The 16,224-nt window shown below is 33.6% G+C and overlaps 1 protein-coding gene across 2 annotated transcripts in view; it reads left to right on the top strand.

Moving 5' to 3' along the window:
* The window catches only part of LOC127873539 (uncharacterized), a 48,589-nt gene that overhangs the window by 16,318 nt on the left and 16,047 nt on the right, over positions 1-16,224 (top strand). Inside the window, exons 18-48 of one of the 2 annotated variants that reach the window (XM_052417421.1) lie at positions 343-499; positions 993-1,159; positions 1,312-1,473; positions 1,913-2,069; positions 2,272-2,429; positions 2,640-2,807; positions 3,050-3,217; positions 3,543-3,719; positions 4,091-4,258; positions 4,406-4,573; positions 4,706-4,882; positions 5,095-5,262; positions 5,914-6,081; positions 6,265-6,432; positions 7,444-7,623; positions 7,801-7,968; positions 8,111-8,278; positions 9,125-9,304; positions 9,432-9,554; positions 9,900-10,021; positions 10,393-10,710; positions 10,917-11,124; positions 11,289-11,563; positions 11,691-11,904; positions 12,276-12,518; positions 12,867-13,004; positions 13,852-14,046; positions 14,243-14,491; positions 14,883-15,075; positions 15,382-15,551; positions 15,888-16,037. In XM_052417421.1, coding sequence (XP_052273381.1) covers positions 343-499; positions 993-1,159; positions 1,312-1,473; positions 1,913-2,069; positions 2,272-2,429; positions 2,640-2,807; positions 3,050-3,217; positions 3,543-3,719; positions 4,091-4,258; positions 4,406-4,573; positions 4,706-4,882; positions 5,095-5,262; positions 5,914-6,081; positions 6,265-6,432; positions 7,444-7,623; positions 7,801-7,968; positions 8,111-8,278; positions 9,125-9,304; positions 9,432-9,554; positions 9,900-10,021; positions 10,393-10,710; positions 10,917-11,124; positions 11,289-11,563; positions 11,691-11,904; positions 12,276-12,518; positions 12,867-13,004; positions 13,852-14,046; positions 14,243-14,491; positions 14,883-15,075; positions 15,382-15,551; positions 15,888-16,037 — 5,625 coding nt within the window. Of the gene's footprint in view, positions 1-342; positions 500-992; positions 1,160-1,311; positions 1,474-1,912; positions 2,070-2,271; positions 2,430-2,639; positions 2,808-3,049; positions 3,218-3,542; positions 3,720-4,090; positions 4,259-4,405; positions 4,574-4,705; positions 4,883-5,094; positions 5,263-5,913; positions 6,082-6,264; positions 6,433-7,443; positions 7,624-7,800; positions 7,969-8,110; positions 8,279-9,124; positions 9,305-9,431; positions 9,555-9,899; positions 10,022-10,392; positions 10,715-10,916; positions 11,125-11,288; positions 11,564-11,690; positions 11,905-12,275; positions 12,519-12,866; positions 13,005-13,851; positions 14,047-14,242; positions 14,492-14,882; positions 15,076-15,381; positions 15,552-15,887; positions 16,038-16,224 lie in introns of both variants that reach the window. The other variant, XM_052417422.1, reaches the window with a different exon arrangement.

Here is a 16,224-nt window from a genome sequence, read left to right as displayed (position 1 = left end):
ATATTCAGATTATTGTATTGATTGCTGTACACGCGGACAACTCATATTGCCAAACATGGTAAATATTCCAGACCAATTTGCAGGCAAAATAGAAATTCGCAATATTTCAATATTAAACACCTCTTCAGACGCTAAAAAATATTTCCAGCATTATCCGTACTCCAAACCGAAATGCACGCTGTAAATGTATATTTTCATTTCCGTTCGTTGTCCCACCAAGCAATCACTATATTTGATTTTATCACACAAACGCACTGAAGATTAGAAATTATCATATTGTGTTACTCTAATTGCCCATAAAATAAAAATTAAAGTGTTCTTTGTGTTTAAATATCATTGCAGACCCTCCGCTAAATGTAACGGGTGTACGCCTTGTAAATGGTCCAAGTATTAACGTAGGTAGAGTGGAAATAGCTGTGGACGGCATTTATGGAACCATTTGCGACAGCAATTTTGACTATGCCAACGCTGACGTTTTATGTAAATTGATGAATTCCAGGTAGTATTAGTTATAATTTTAGTTTTACAAGTTTTATTTGTATTATATTCAGTTTAGATTTTACTTTCGTCACCTACACACAATACTTAAACCACATGTTTCTGATTTATATCAAATATTAAAACTTAAGCAAATGGGACCTCATTTTTCATCATGTGATTTCTTAATCCGTTACATACAAACGCTTTACTCCATGTTGGCAAAATCTGAATAGCGTTTTAATTGCATTGGAACATTACATGTTGCAATTAAAACATGTAGTATGTCATTTATTTTTTATGGAATAAATGACCCCAAAAAACAATTATGAACTGACTTCATTAGTTAAAACTACATTTTATCAGTTAAATTGACAAATAGTATTCTGCATAATGTACTTTGCAACATAGCTTGACTGATGGTTTCATCTTTTTATCATCAATATATCTAAGGATTCGTGAAACTGGCAATAATTAAAATAATTGAAAACTTACTAACGATGATATTTTTATAGTTATAGAGCAGCGGTGTTTTTCACGGGTGCAAGGTATGGTGAAGGCTCCGGTCCTGTTCACGTACATCAACTTCATTGTGATGGCAATGAAACCTCTCTCAGCCAGTGCAAATACATAAAGAATGGCCAATGCACTCACAGACAGGATGTGTCCTTACTTTGCAACGGCATGTTACATTGTTTCTCATGACTTTGCAGTTATTGTACATTGTTTGACCTAAAAAGTTAACATATTGACGAGTCGGATGAATAATCAATGCGTTTGAATGATGGTGAATAATTATATATCGTATGTATGTATGATTTAATCAATTTCCAGAATGTGGGCAACCTGATATCGCATTTTGGGGCGTTGGGTACTTCAATTACAACGGGACAAGTTTGTATGCAAACTGCGAATATTACAGAACGTACGTCGGGTTGCTGCGCATGACATGTACCGACAAAGTATGGACGACAATTGGTGAATGTCTGGAATACCGTAAGTCACGATTGAACATATATAAGCCAACTTGCAAATATGTTGAAATCCGTATTGAAAACGAATTTGTTTTTAGTTCTTGTTCTGGGGTATTGTATTCTATGTACTGTACTGTACCATGCTGTGGGAACAATGAAGCATGTCCTTATTCAATCATATCAATGTACAGCCGAGATTTAAAACGATATTTCAACCATGACTTAGTCAGCTAAGAGTAAACTTTAGAACTCATATTTTATGGAGGATATTTAATTGTGTTCATTAATTGGAGTAAATTATGCAACGAAGAGTTCATATTTCTTTTGTATATACACCTATCTTTAATATTAAAGAACCAAGTACCTATTTTCTCCTCTGCGAGTATAGCATATGACTATGTCATCAATTATCAATAAGGCGTGATTGTGTATATAATTAGCAAACAACCGAATGGTTTTAGGTCGGCCACTTTCAGTACAGGATATTCGACTTGCAAATGGAAGTAAATCTACTAGTGGTAGAGTTGAGATCAAAGTATTAGACACATGGGGTACAGTATGCAGTGACAGCTTTGGAAAAGAGGAAGCTGACGTTATATGCAGAATGATGGGCTATCCGTAGGTTTAAGTTATTTTTTAAGTACATACGTTTTCGGTTACATTGTTATAAATGCTTAGGCAATACTTTTCACTATTTCTAGTACGGGAAAGTCATTTGTATTAAGTTTATACAAAATAAGCGTAAATCATAATTATGAAGCATTCGCTGTTAGGTAATGCATGATAAGGTTAATACACTTTCTCTATCGTTTCTTTCCAGTCCTGCTAAGACATTCCAAACATCATTGCACGAGGGAACTGGGCCGATTTTTATAGATAATATGGTATGTGGCGTGAACAATTCCAACATCAATGAGTGCCACTATGACACGTTCGACAACTGTAACCACAGCAAGGATATGGCCGTTACATGTACAGGTCCGTTAGACATTATGTATTGATATATAAAAAAGACAAAAAATGCAAATGGTTGTTACAATTAATTAACATTGCAGTTTATTAGAAAGGGATGCATGTAATATAACAATTGTATTGAAACACACCACACCATTATTAATTATTAACATGAAAAACAAGAAGCCAAGCTTGATATAAGTTGAAGATTCCACTGGTATAATTATGTTCCAGACTGTGGGGACCCAACGGTTTCATTTGGTGAGGTCAACCACACCTCTTCAAGCGTTGGATCTGTTGTAAGCGTCGTGTGTGAATATGGTCGAAAACTAGTCGGGGACTCAGTTATTGTTTGCCAAGAAAACGGAAATTGGACTAATACCCCATTTTGTTCTTTGATAGGTATTACTATCCAGTTTTGTATTTATCTTATTTAAAGAAGTAACAGTTAAAACATAATGAATTCCATTATTATATTGCGGTGATGTGTATACACCATTCAAAGCATTGCTTTATGAATAGTTTTCCTTAAAAATGTATGTTTTCTTACAGCCTTATGTCCTAAACATTCCGTTTCACACAATTCTTATTTAATGTAAAACAATGTTTATACTTATCGAATTCAAACTCTTTAAATATTGCAGATTGCGGTAATCCTACGCCAATTAATGGCGCCACCAACGGGACATCGCACTACCTCGATGCCGTTCTCCACGTGTCGTGTAAAACTGGTTTTGCTTTATCTGGAAATTCCATCATACGATGTCAGAGTAACAGTACTTGGAGTGATTATCCAGTATGCACCGTTGTGGGTAAGATCTTATCTTTTAAGTAAACAAGGAAAACGCATATGCGAATTTCGTATTTAACCCACGCAGAATAAAATAACACAACCACTGATAAGTGCGCCCTTAACAAGCAATCAAGGTGACGCAATGACAATTTCTCAGTATCGTTTATGAAAGGCTTTTCTTTATTATTTGGATATTCCGTTAAGAGGAAACCACTTTGCAACAGTTGCAATATTATCCGCTGTGTAATATCATTGATAAAAAAGTAATACGAAAATGGATGAATTAAAATACACAAATTTAAAGGGAAATGTAGATGCTGAATTTAAAATTTTCTTTTTTACAGACTGCAAAGAACTTAATATTGTCAATATGACGATAGACGTCGGTAACAAAACTACCTACGGACAGATAGCACTTGTCAGCTGCAAACCTGACTTCACTCCACGTGGTTCATGGACTGTGAGATGTGAAGCTAGCGGCGTTTGGAATTACACGCACGTCCCTCAATGTGAACTCATTCGTAAGATATTATTTCATTATTACATTTTAAATACACATGTTGATCCTTAACGTTTTCTATTAGTTTGATAAATATTTTTTCATAAAAAAACATGCTCGTTATTTTACCAGCCGTCCATCTATCAATAAAAGTAGTTATACACTCGTTTATCAGCTAATCTTGGTAATCAATTAACTAAATTAAAATGGATGATTCTGTACTAGCGTGCATATATGAGCTTCCTTTTGTAATGAAGTTAATACATTTGTAATACAAATACACATGTTGTTATATCCCAATACTTTTATAATCAACAATATTTGAATGGCATCTTTGACGATTGTATAAATACAAGTATTAACTTAAAATAATTATATTTTTATATGTAACAGACTGTGGTGTCGCTGCGATATCCAATGGAAGTGTAAACGACACAACATCGACAGTTGGAACTGTGGTTCATGTGGAATGTAACTATGGTCGACAACTGATTGGCGATTCGTTACGTGTTTGCCAACTGAATGGAGAGTGGACAGGTTCTTCCTCGTGTATTTTAATAGGTAATACTTAGATATTCATTTTTTAAAGAAATAATGTTAGTAAACGGCATTATTTTTATATTCAAGTATGTATCAATTACTATATGTAGCATTGACGTTCGGAAAACATAATTACATTCATTCCACAATCTTCTATTAACAATGCAGAGTGCGATGATCCAACCCCAGATAACGGCATCGTAAACGGGACATCACGGTTCTTAGACGATGTGCTTTCGGTGTCGTGTAATACAGGTTTCACGTTAACTGGCAATTCCGTCATACACTGCCAGAGTGACAGAACTTGGAGTGACAACCCAAATTGCATTATTGTTGGTAAGATATAATAATACTTATAACAAATATAACACCTTTCTTTAACACCTACCTTTGAATGTATTTCGAATCGTACCAATATGATAAATTGCTGAAGACATCTTGTTTGTTTTTAAATGGTCTACATTACAGACTGTGACCTCCTGTTAATTTCAAATATGATCATAAACATTGCAAATGTGACCACATACGGGCATATGGCAGAGGTCAGATGCAAACCAGATTTCACTCCACTTGGTGTTTGGACCGTGAAATGTGAGGCTTCTGGGGTTTGGAATCAAACGCATGTACCGAAATGTGAACTGATTGGTAAGTTGAATTGTACATGAGTTAAGCGTAATAATCAAAGTGCATAATTTTCCCATTAAAACCGATGACCATAAAACTATATGGTCAAGCTGACTGCCCGGTTAGCAGCATAAACTGAAAAATGTTCGGTAACTTTAATTCATTTCGATTTAATGAGCCTACCTTAGACTAAACTTCAAATTATGGCGATATAATGTCCCGTTATTTTACAGATTGTGGGGACCCGACGCCCATAAAAGGCTTAGTAAATTCATCAGTAACATCTGTCAATACAGTTGTTAGTGTTTCGTGTGAAAATGGTTATATAATGTCTGGCGATTCAGTCATCACTTGTCTTAGAAACGGCTTGTGGTCCGGCAACCCGATATGCGACCCTTCGGGTAAGTGACATGGCCAGAATTTCATATCGGTAGGAATCGAATGTAATGTTCGTAGCATTATTGGACCAAGCTTAGTTTATTTTATGTGCAAGAATTATTCATATTTCGGCAACAACATCTGAACAGAAAACATGATTCAAGATTTGTTATGTTAGCATATGTAAATTAGGTGAACGTTTTTAGTCTTTTTTGTTTAACGCAACACCCGAACCTACGGCAAATACAAATACGATATAAACAAAAGGTGGCAATCTTGCAATTAATTTATAATTTTCAAGGCGACTTGGTATATTATTTATAGAACGTGGACTGATGAGAACGTAAACAAGGTTTTGACAGTAATGTTAATGTTCAAATTCACTTTTAAATATTCTTATGTAAAAAGATTCAAACATAGTCCTTATTTGAATTTAAAACTTGATTATTTGCATGAACATTTGTATCATAAACTGAAACAAATGGGGGTTTTTTATTTTGAAATATAAAAAAACTTTCTTCGAAATAAATGAGTAGTTTTTTCAATCGGTGTTAAACGTGATTTATTTTGTTTCACTCTTCCAACGCCTCAGTATAAAAAACTCACAAAACTCAAATCATAAATATTTTTAAAAACTAAGGATTTTCCTTGTTTTATTTTGTCATTCCAAACAGATTGCGGCAGACCAGCCATACCAAATGCGAATGTGACGATAAGTACTTCAACGTCCCTCAATTCTACAGCTGTTATCAGTTGTGACGTGGGTTTCAACTTAAAAGGACCAAGTGTCATCACGTGTACTACAACTGGATGGAGTGATAATGTTACATGTTCACAGATTGGTAAGCAATACAAAAGCATCTAAAAACATTTTTTAAGTATGATACCGACTGGCACATATCCATACATGCAACTAAAATACATTACAAAAAACTAAAGAAAAGCACTGACCTCATTAAATTTACATATGCAATTATTTTGTATATTTATGCACACATGTTATATCCCTTAACTGATTTTCTTAGATTGTGGAAAGATGGATGTTTCAAAAGGAAGAGTAATCGGCACATATACAAATTATGGGGCTGTAATTGAAGTGGAGTGTAGTACCGGATATTTTATTCAGGGTGATAACAAACTAACATGCCAAGGCAAAGGTCAATGGAGCGATAATCCAATATGTGTCATTCAAAGTAAGCATTATATGTTCAATTTGAAAACTTCAAAAATATGAGTGAAATAAAGTTGTATTTTTCGAATTAAACGAGTCCATAAATGGCAAAATAAAATGCAATTTTAAAAATGCAAAAAAAAATACCATCTACTAATTAAATTGTAATTCGGTTGTATTAATAGTGTAAACCTTTCTATTGCTTTTGAATTACACTTAACCTTTTATATTTTGTGTCACAATATATATATATATATATATATATATATATATATATATATATATATATATATATATATATATATATATATATTATTTTCTATAATATTTTAAATTTTATATGCAGTGTATTGTTGTCATGCGTATGTGCTTGCTTTAATGTGAATATATAACTTGCTTTAATCTGATTACCTGTGATGCTATGTTTCATTATCATTTTAATCAGTGTCTTTAAAGTATTTTAATCGAATTCGAATGGCATTTGATAGGTTTGTTTTTTCGACGCGTCAACAATTTAATTCCTCTCATGTCTCCATCCACTGTAGTTGAATGGCAATACAATGGTACTGTACGTGCATTAGGTTTTTGCTTTGTGATTCGAATTATTATTTAATGATGATACCTTTTAGGTAGTTTATATTATTTACTCTTATTATAATAATTTTGTTATTTAATAACTCTTGACTAAATGTAAGTTCGAACCACATCAAACAAGTTCAACACATATTGCGTTCAATTATATTATAGGCGGCAACCCAAGTTGTATTAAGACTTTTCTATTTGCTGTGTGTTTCTTTTATGTGTCTTATGCTTGTGTGCTGCGTCACATTGCTTGATAAGTGGTCAAGTATCAAACAAAAAAAGACCAATGGCTTTATAAAGAATTTTCTCTGGTATCGATGCAATTGCAGTGCATTTTTGTTTATATTTAAGTGAATTTTTGCTGGAATTATACTGTCTCTCTAGATTATTGCAATTGTACTTCCATTTTACTTTAAAATATATCATTAATTGTATATTTTAATTTCTTAAGATTGTACCAACGTGACGATACCAACAAACGGCATTATACTTACAAGTCCTATTCTAACCACATTTAATTCATCGTTGCGTTTTCAATGTGAACATGGTTATCAACTCAACGGAAATGACATCTTGTGGTGTGATGCAACAGGCAAATGGAACAGTTCAGTCCCGACCTGCATTCGAAAATGTAATATATACTTCGTATGTCCATTTAACGTTTGAAAGCTATTTATGAAATATAATTGAGACAGAAAACAATTACAAAGTGTTGTAAAAAACTGTTTACGAGGCACATCAAATGTTATAACAGTGTATAAATCGATATCTTTCAAGCAATATTATTTTGTTATTTAAACCGTTGTAGATTGCGATGACCCTACTCCAGCGAATGGTGTCATTAACGGGACATCATACTACTATAATGACGTGGTTTCAGTATCCTGTAATAATGGATATTCGTTGTCCGGCGAACATATCATACAATGTCAGAGTAACAGTAATTGGACAAGCTATCCGACATGCAATATTATTGGTAAGCAAATTATAGTTCACTGAAACAGACACTGAATAGAGAAAAAGATTTGATGGCATTGAATATACAACATATGAAAATGATAAATCAAATTCCGTATGCATAATGAGTGAATATATGCTGTTATTTTATATTAACCTAGTGTGCGAGCAGATTGACCTGACAAATAGTAAAGTGACCGGAGCATCAACAAAATTTGCGTCAGTAATTGAGGTACAGTGTCATACTGGGTATGATCTCAATGGTGACGATAGACTTGTATGTCAAGCAAACGGTCAATGGAGTGGAAAACCAACATGCGTCATAAAAAGTATGCTTTTTTCTTTTCCTACGTTGTTTTTCAAATCATGTGTTTCTTAATTTTCAATATGTTGCCCGTAACATAGGCGATATGAGTATTGCCTCGTTTGCATAGTTTATGTATTTAGGTTACATATCAGTAAATCAGTGTTATCCCTTCGAAGTTCGTTAGAACGTATTGCCCATTTCTTCCAAATTAGGGTCTGTTCTGGTATAAAATAGATTTAGAAACTACAAAAACTATTACCTTTATTGGATGCGTATGCAACCGTTTACGTTTTTTCTGTTAAGACTATGTTTTTATGTTGTTTTTTTTACTGATTGAATTTACTGTTAGAATATTAGTCTAAATTTTACTAATCAAACACAGTTTTCTGAATGTGTCTGTATTCATGCAAAAACACTGCAATAACATGGTACGTTTCTTAAGCAGTTTATTTGTGACGGGGAGTATTCATCATTAAGTCTGCTAGTAAATATAATAATACTATTAATGTTTCTCTAGTCAATACATTGTTTATACCATAAATTTTCACATACGAGTAATAATGACCTTATACACGAATAGCTTATTTACAACAATGCGTGCCCAACATTACATTGTATAAACAGGTCATCCCGTTATGGCAATCGATATGTCGCGGTAGCGTTTGCATAATAGTTGTTTCTATCTTCTTAAATGGACGTCAACGTTAGCTGAATTAATACCAGCATATATCGCGGGGAAACCCGGAATTGCAAAAATCGTATATTTTTTCTTTCGCCTACCAATACAAATGCGTTACATTGTATCATATTATAATATGACGTTATCAAATTTTGAGAAAACTATTTCACGTTTTATCAATTGTTTTAGATTGTGGCAACATTACTGTGCCATCCAAGGGAATGCTCCATGGAAGTGCAATGGTGACAACATATAATTCTCTATTACGGTTTCGATGTGAAGAAGGGTATCTGCTGAAAGGAAATGACGTCATGTGGTGTGCAGCCACAGGCGCGTGGAACAGTTCTGTCCCAACCTGCATCCGGAAATGTAATTTGATTATTTTGAAACCATTTTAGACCAGCTAATCTTCTTGAATATAATCTACGGTTACGAAAGAAAGCTATCCTAAACGAATATGTTTATACTTGTAAAGTGAACTTATACGGTCTTTCAGCTAACATCGGAGGACTATGTACTGATGCAAGCATGTGTGGGACAATCAATGCAATATGCGAGAACAAAATATGCGCTTGTATGTCTGGTGTGGAAGACAAACATTCGGGCACATGCGACATCAGTAAGAATGTTTTGTTATCCAAAACAAGCAACATTCTTTATCTCATAAGGCTTTTGAGTTGAAATTTCCAGAAAGTGTGTTTGTGTTTGCTTTCATCTCTCACATTTTGCTACAGACTACTTTACTGCCTAAACTGAGGTGATAAATGTGCTCGCTTTACTCGAAAAAAATATTTATTTGTTTTGTTTGCTTGTTTACTACTCACTGGTTAAATAAAATTAAGATAAGAATAAACGAACAAATAATTATTGATTGAACCTATGTTCATGTTTACTTAAACTCATGGTGAGAGTGCAGTTTCCTTGAAACAATTTGAGGAGCTTTATGGTGTTGATTTTTTCACAGTGCCAATACTACCATTCGGGCAAGAAGCAGGAGATACAAGTCTTGGTCATGACCTATGCAGTGAACAAATTGTGTTTGAACCTACGATTCCAGTCTTCGACAAAATGAGACGGCTAATGCATGTAGGTCTATATTTGCATATGTGTGCGGTTTCTTCGCTTAAAATGTTATAAGTGTCTTTTATAAATTATTTCATTTTATGCAAACTCTTAAAAATCGTACGCTTAACATGTCGTTTATATCAAAGCACTACTTGACTTCTTTTACAAATACTGAGTATGAATTTGTACAATTGTTTGCCGGAAATAGTTTTGCAGTTCTTAAGAACAAGTAACGGAATAAAAGATATTTTAAACCCAAGCAGAAATCGACATACCAATCGAACAGTACTACCAGTCACTTATGGTCTTCGGAAGATTGTGTTTGATTTCCTTACTTTAGGTTGTAAATTATTTATATAAAACATCTTTCTAACGAATGTGTTTATATTTAGGTGTGTAGGAGAGGGTTCATAAGTTTTGATACAAAGTATCTTTCTGAAAAGCCTCAAATGGCTTCGGATGGCAAAGCAAATATCAACTTTCCAGTTGTGGCGGCATACTTTACAGAAATATATTTGGACCATTTATCAACGATCACTTACAGAACCTATGATGTCCTTAAAAATTACCCCTTTACACCTAAAGTTGCCGGAGAATTGGAATTACTAGAAAGTGTAATCAAGCGGGTGGAAAATATATCAGCATTTGATACAAGTTTTGTTTTGATAGCAACATGGAGTAACGTGAAACCATCATTTAATCCTTATAATGCAAGTTTTATTTTAATTTACTTTAGTATAATGTTTGCATATAGTCTTTTTAAGTATAAATTAAATTTGCATCTTAGCAATATAAGTTGTTTTAATCTCTGTGTTTCTGTTTACACCTATTTTTGTTTCGGAAGTCAGTCAGTTGTTTTCGAATAGACTATAATTCTTTTAACGAAATTGTTAATTTTATTTTTGACATTTTATAGACAGCAACGTTTCAATTGATCATAATTTCAAGCGGTGAACAGACCTTTTCGTTTTCAATATACGGACATAATTTAATGAAATGGAACTCGGAAAGGGAACGCATCCCTTTATGGATCGGCCATGCAGACACAGACAGAGAGATATACCGTTACATTTACTCGTTCAACAAAAATGCACTGAAATGGGATCTGCTACCGAAAACAGGAGGTAAACTGTATATGTCCTTCAAGTTGATTTGGAGAAAACTTACAAATTGCGGAAATCCAATTGATAGATTTGTCTGAATATAAAAATGCAAACGATTTATCAGTCGGTTAATAAATAAAATGAGTCCTAGATATCATGTTTCTTAAAAGAAAGTTATCTTGCAGGAATCCGTGGACTTCTTCTTAAAAATGTAAATAATAACAAAACAACAGTAAGTAACGACGCCTTGGACTGTATTAAGTGGTACAACAGAAACCTTTATTTGAAACAAAATATCCATGTCTACTCACAACGTCTGCCTACGTGCCCATGTGACGTCGGCCTGGCCCAATGGGATCCTTGGTTTTGGCAGATCCGCCGCCAAGTGCGTCTACCTGATAGCAAAGAAGTCGTCTGCGTGGACATGATATTACGCGAAAGTTACAAACCATACGGAAAGGTAAATAAATTTCAGAGATTAAAGTTATCCCACAATGTGTCATGGTATCTGAATATTGTAGTGTGCTATTTAAAGTTTCCGTAAAAATTCATTTGCGTTAATACTAAGATTTTTCACAAATTTTCAGTCGTGCTGCTATTACCGCTCGTCATTGACATTCGTGGAAATGCAACCCCTATCTGGTGGATTGTACTTTTCACATCCGTCATTCTCACCACGTGATCACGAGGTAAATGACGTCATCATGAAGGACAAATGCTGTACGAAATCAGACTACTGCAATCTCTATTACGAACTGCATCCAACAGGAACATGCTACACCGAGTCGCCGTTCAACTTTGGTAACACATTTAAACTTAACAAGGAAAAAACATCGTCCACTCAAATGAAAACAAACTTTATTACCTCTCTTCTGATTTCATTTTATATCCGACGATTCCTATTTATTTAATATCATGCCAAATAAGTGGATCCATATTAACAAGTCTACATTCATTTAAATCACTCTATCTTTACCATTCGAATATATATATATATATATATATATATATATATATATATATATATATATATATATATATATATATATATATATATATATATATATATATATATATATATTATCAAGTATAGATATTTTGTATTGAAAACAACAATTGATGTGTGGCTTTTTGCATTTTCTTAATTTTCTGGGTACGCTTGAGTGTATTAGGATCATTTTGGGGAGATCCACACATGCGCACACTTGACGGAATGAACTACACGTTCAACGGACATGGGGAATATGTGTTGCTGAGCATCCAGACATCAAATGTCACGTTTTCACTCCAAGCTAGAACGGAGAGGGCAAAGAAGGCGGACGGAAATATCTCGGATGCAACAATCTTCACTGCCTTTGCGGCAAGAGATCATACGAATTCATCACTTCATATCGAGCTCAATACGGCAAAAGATGGTAAGTCTACAACACTAAGATATGTGCGTTAACTGTTAACAACATTCTTATTTGGGATGCTGCGCGAAAGTCACTGAACAGATTGTATCCTTAAAGAAATGTTTGGCTTTTTAATAATAAATTATGTTTTAGCGATTGCATTTGTATAATATTGAAACACATATCACGAGAACATCTTATTAATGGAAATAACAACACGGCCACGTCTATTTTTCTAAAATTCTTCTCAATAATATGTGTAAACATTTGAACTAAATCTTTAAAACTATTTTCTTTCGTTCTTTTTATTGTATAATTTCCATTGACACGAACATAATTACAATTAATTTTTCTCGCATGTATATTCAGATTTAATCCTGTATGGGAATGAAATCGACTTAACGAAAACACTAAAGGACTTTGGAAACGATCGGTTCGCTTTTAATTCGCCAACCATGTCTATTTATGGAGTAGATGGGGTGTTGAGGGTATCATTTCTGGAGACAGGTATAGTCAATGCGATCACTCGGTGTTAATATAACATTTACATCTCTGTTAAAGTGACCCCATGTTAAGCCTGTATAAGTGCCAGTTATTGTTTATTGCAAGGAATGCATGACATAGAGGATACTTGTTCATGTCAGTGAAAGATCGTTTGTCATTTCACGAGTGATCATAGAAACTATACTTTCATGAGTGGCGCAGCCATGAGTGAAACTATTATTTTTCTATGATCACGAGTGAAAAAACAAAATATCTTACACTGACATGAACACATTTTCTGTTTCTTTTAAGCCCCTTTTTCAAGAAAATAATTAACAGCTGTTTCCCTTTCGCTGAAAAGTTACGCTTTCTCGGAGTTTCTCCAGACGCGTGCCTCAATACATTTCAAATCACAAAATGACGTCATTAGTGTGACGAAATGACGTCATTATACCAGCGAAATTCTCCAGTTAAACTCTTTTACAATGTTAATAAACGGTAAAAAAGCATTAAAAAAATGTTGGATTCGGTGGAATGTCGATTTTAATTCACTCGCGATCGTAGAAAAAATATATGTAATTATTTATGATAATCTAAAAATAGAAAAAGGAGTTCCGAAAATGTGTTCTTTTCACCGGTGAAAATAACTTTTTTTTCTTTTCACTGCTGTTATTTCACTGCAGAAAGTCATATTGTCTAATTAGGTATAAAAGAAAATTCAATATTATACAGGATTTGTCATATTGCTCGCTTACTGTAAATGCAGTTGTTGTGTCGCAAGTATTAAACGTAAATAAAATGTTTTTATTTATATTCGTATAAGATATTTATAACAACTTCATTTTTGCAAGTCGTTTTTGTCAATCTGCAGGGATAACGCTTGAAATACGAAAAGAGGCCAGAATGCTGTCATTGGATACCATTGTACCGAAAACATTCAACAACGTGACGAAAGGTCTTCTGGGCAATTTTGACGGCGACCCATACAATGATTTTGTATACCCAAATGGGAGTCTTCTGCATTTTAATGCAAGTGACTTAGAGATATTTAGATTTGGTCAGACATGTAAGTGATTCGTTTACAACGCTATTTTATCATGTTTGAACATTTTTACGTCAACAAAACTTTGAAGATGCATATAATAAACGAAATAATTTTATCCTACTTACACAAATCCCGGTATTTATTGTAGCTCGTGTTTACGTGTGTGGATTATTTTAATATAGGGATGAATGTTATCAAATGGGGTACTTCATTTCAGGGTCAGTGAACGACAGTTCGTCAGTTTTTATATATGAAGACGGCAAGAGCCATTCCGATTACCACAACGCTTCTTACGTTCCGCGTTTCCTAGATACATTTGACAAGGAAACGATTATTAAAGCTGAAAAGATATGCGGGTCAGTCAATGTAGAGTGCGTGTTCGACTATGTTTTCACTTTGAACAGTACAATTGCAAAGACGACCAGCAACATAAGTGAAACCATTAACATAAACGCAAAAGAAATAGGTAAATCGTCCAGATTTTTAGTCACATTATAAGTGTTGAATTTCTTTCGCATATTTCATTCACTTTAGATGAAGTTCACATTAAAACATATGTGATTTTAACAAACCAACCATAGAGTAAGTGCGTTTTCACATGAAATACGAGAATAGTTTTTTTGTATTTTAATGTGATGTACTCATTTTACAGCAACCATTTCATGCTCAACTTTAAAAACAAATAAGTAACCTATCACAAATATGAGTCGTTCTTACCAATGATAAATCATGGTATGCATTTTACGAGTGAAACTATTTACATTGTATAAAACTAGTTGTTATTGCTGTTTCGCTTTTCACATCTCAAAATTGAAAATGAAATCAAAACTTAAATAAACATTTCACTCTATTTTCAGCAAAAGTTGTGCCAACAATCAATAATACTTGTAGCGTTAATGCAACAGTTGGAGAACACATATCGTGTCAATTAAATCTTGCAGATGAATTAGATATCGCATTTGTAAAAAACGAAAGTAATAGAACAACATATAACAGAACGTCGAAGACGCTATATTTCAACCAGACAGATGACCTTCCACACAACATATGGTATAAATAATAATAAAACCCATTATAGACATTGCTAAAGCCTAACATAAATTAAAACCTTATAGAGGTATGGTAAAGATGCATGGATGCTTTGACAGCTGAACTCAATTTACACATATATTTACTTTTTTTAATTCCGTGATGAAAAACATGGTTTCATTTTTGAATGCTAAAATCACTACCAAGATAAATACACCATTACTTTTATTGATGATAATTACGTTGAAGGCATATATATTAGTTCTTCAAAACGTATGAATCACTGAATCAAGACAATGGAGTCAAATAGGTACATTTCAACTGTAGGTTCGTTGCAGTCAATGCTGATGGAAAGCAATCACAGCAACATACTGTTACGGTACAACTTTGCACTGGGTGCCATGGTAATGGACACTGCTCTACGACCGTGCGACAGGACCCTCGAGAGAATGCATATTTCAAGTATTCGTCATGCGTTTGCAACGCTGGATACACAGGTTAGTGAAAGCTGGATGAATAACAATAACAAATATTGCAAACTCTTAGATACTATCAATACCGGACGGACAAACATGTCCAAAAATGAGATACATTTGTTAAATTATGAAATTCGTGTATCATTAGGATATAGTATTTTAAGAAGAAACATCATATATTGTACAGGTACGTTTATTTTGCATTTAGATAATTTATGAAAAGTAAGTTTGTTTTATTGGTATATATTTAGATACTTTACTCGCGTGAATTACTGCGTTTACCATTATGTTGAAAACAACCCTCTGTTTTGGATTACATTAGCATTATATTCTTATAATTGTTTTATTCTATTTCAGGTGCTGATTGTGATAAAACATTAGACTGGTGTGCTGGAAGTCCCTGCACTCTAGGACGAAACTGTACAAACGTCCCACAGAACAATACATACTCGTGTTATCCTTGCCCAGCGGGATATGCTTCAGTGCCTAATACAAACGATTGCATTGGTATGCACTTTTTGTTTTATACATCTGCTTTCAAATTAACATTTTTCGTAATTATTTTATTGATATTCTTATTCCTGAAAAAAATAGGATCGTGGATCAATAGAAATAAATAGTTTATTTGCTTAAACAAACCGTAATCAACTATTTAATTATTGAACTGGCTGTTGTGATGTTTTGTGTGTGTAAA

This window comes from Dreissena polymorpha, chromosome 3 (assembly GCF_020536995.1).
Source record: "Dreissena polymorpha isolate Duluth1 chromosome 3, UMN_Dpol_1.0, whole genome shotgun sequence".
In the NCBI taxonomy this organism is placed as follows: domain Eukaryota; kingdom Metazoa; phylum Mollusca; class Bivalvia; order Myida; family Dreissenidae; genus Dreissena; species Dreissena polymorpha.
The sequence above is the reverse complement of the archived record's forward strand: the minus strand, read 5'-3'. Positions and strand labels throughout refer to the sequence as shown.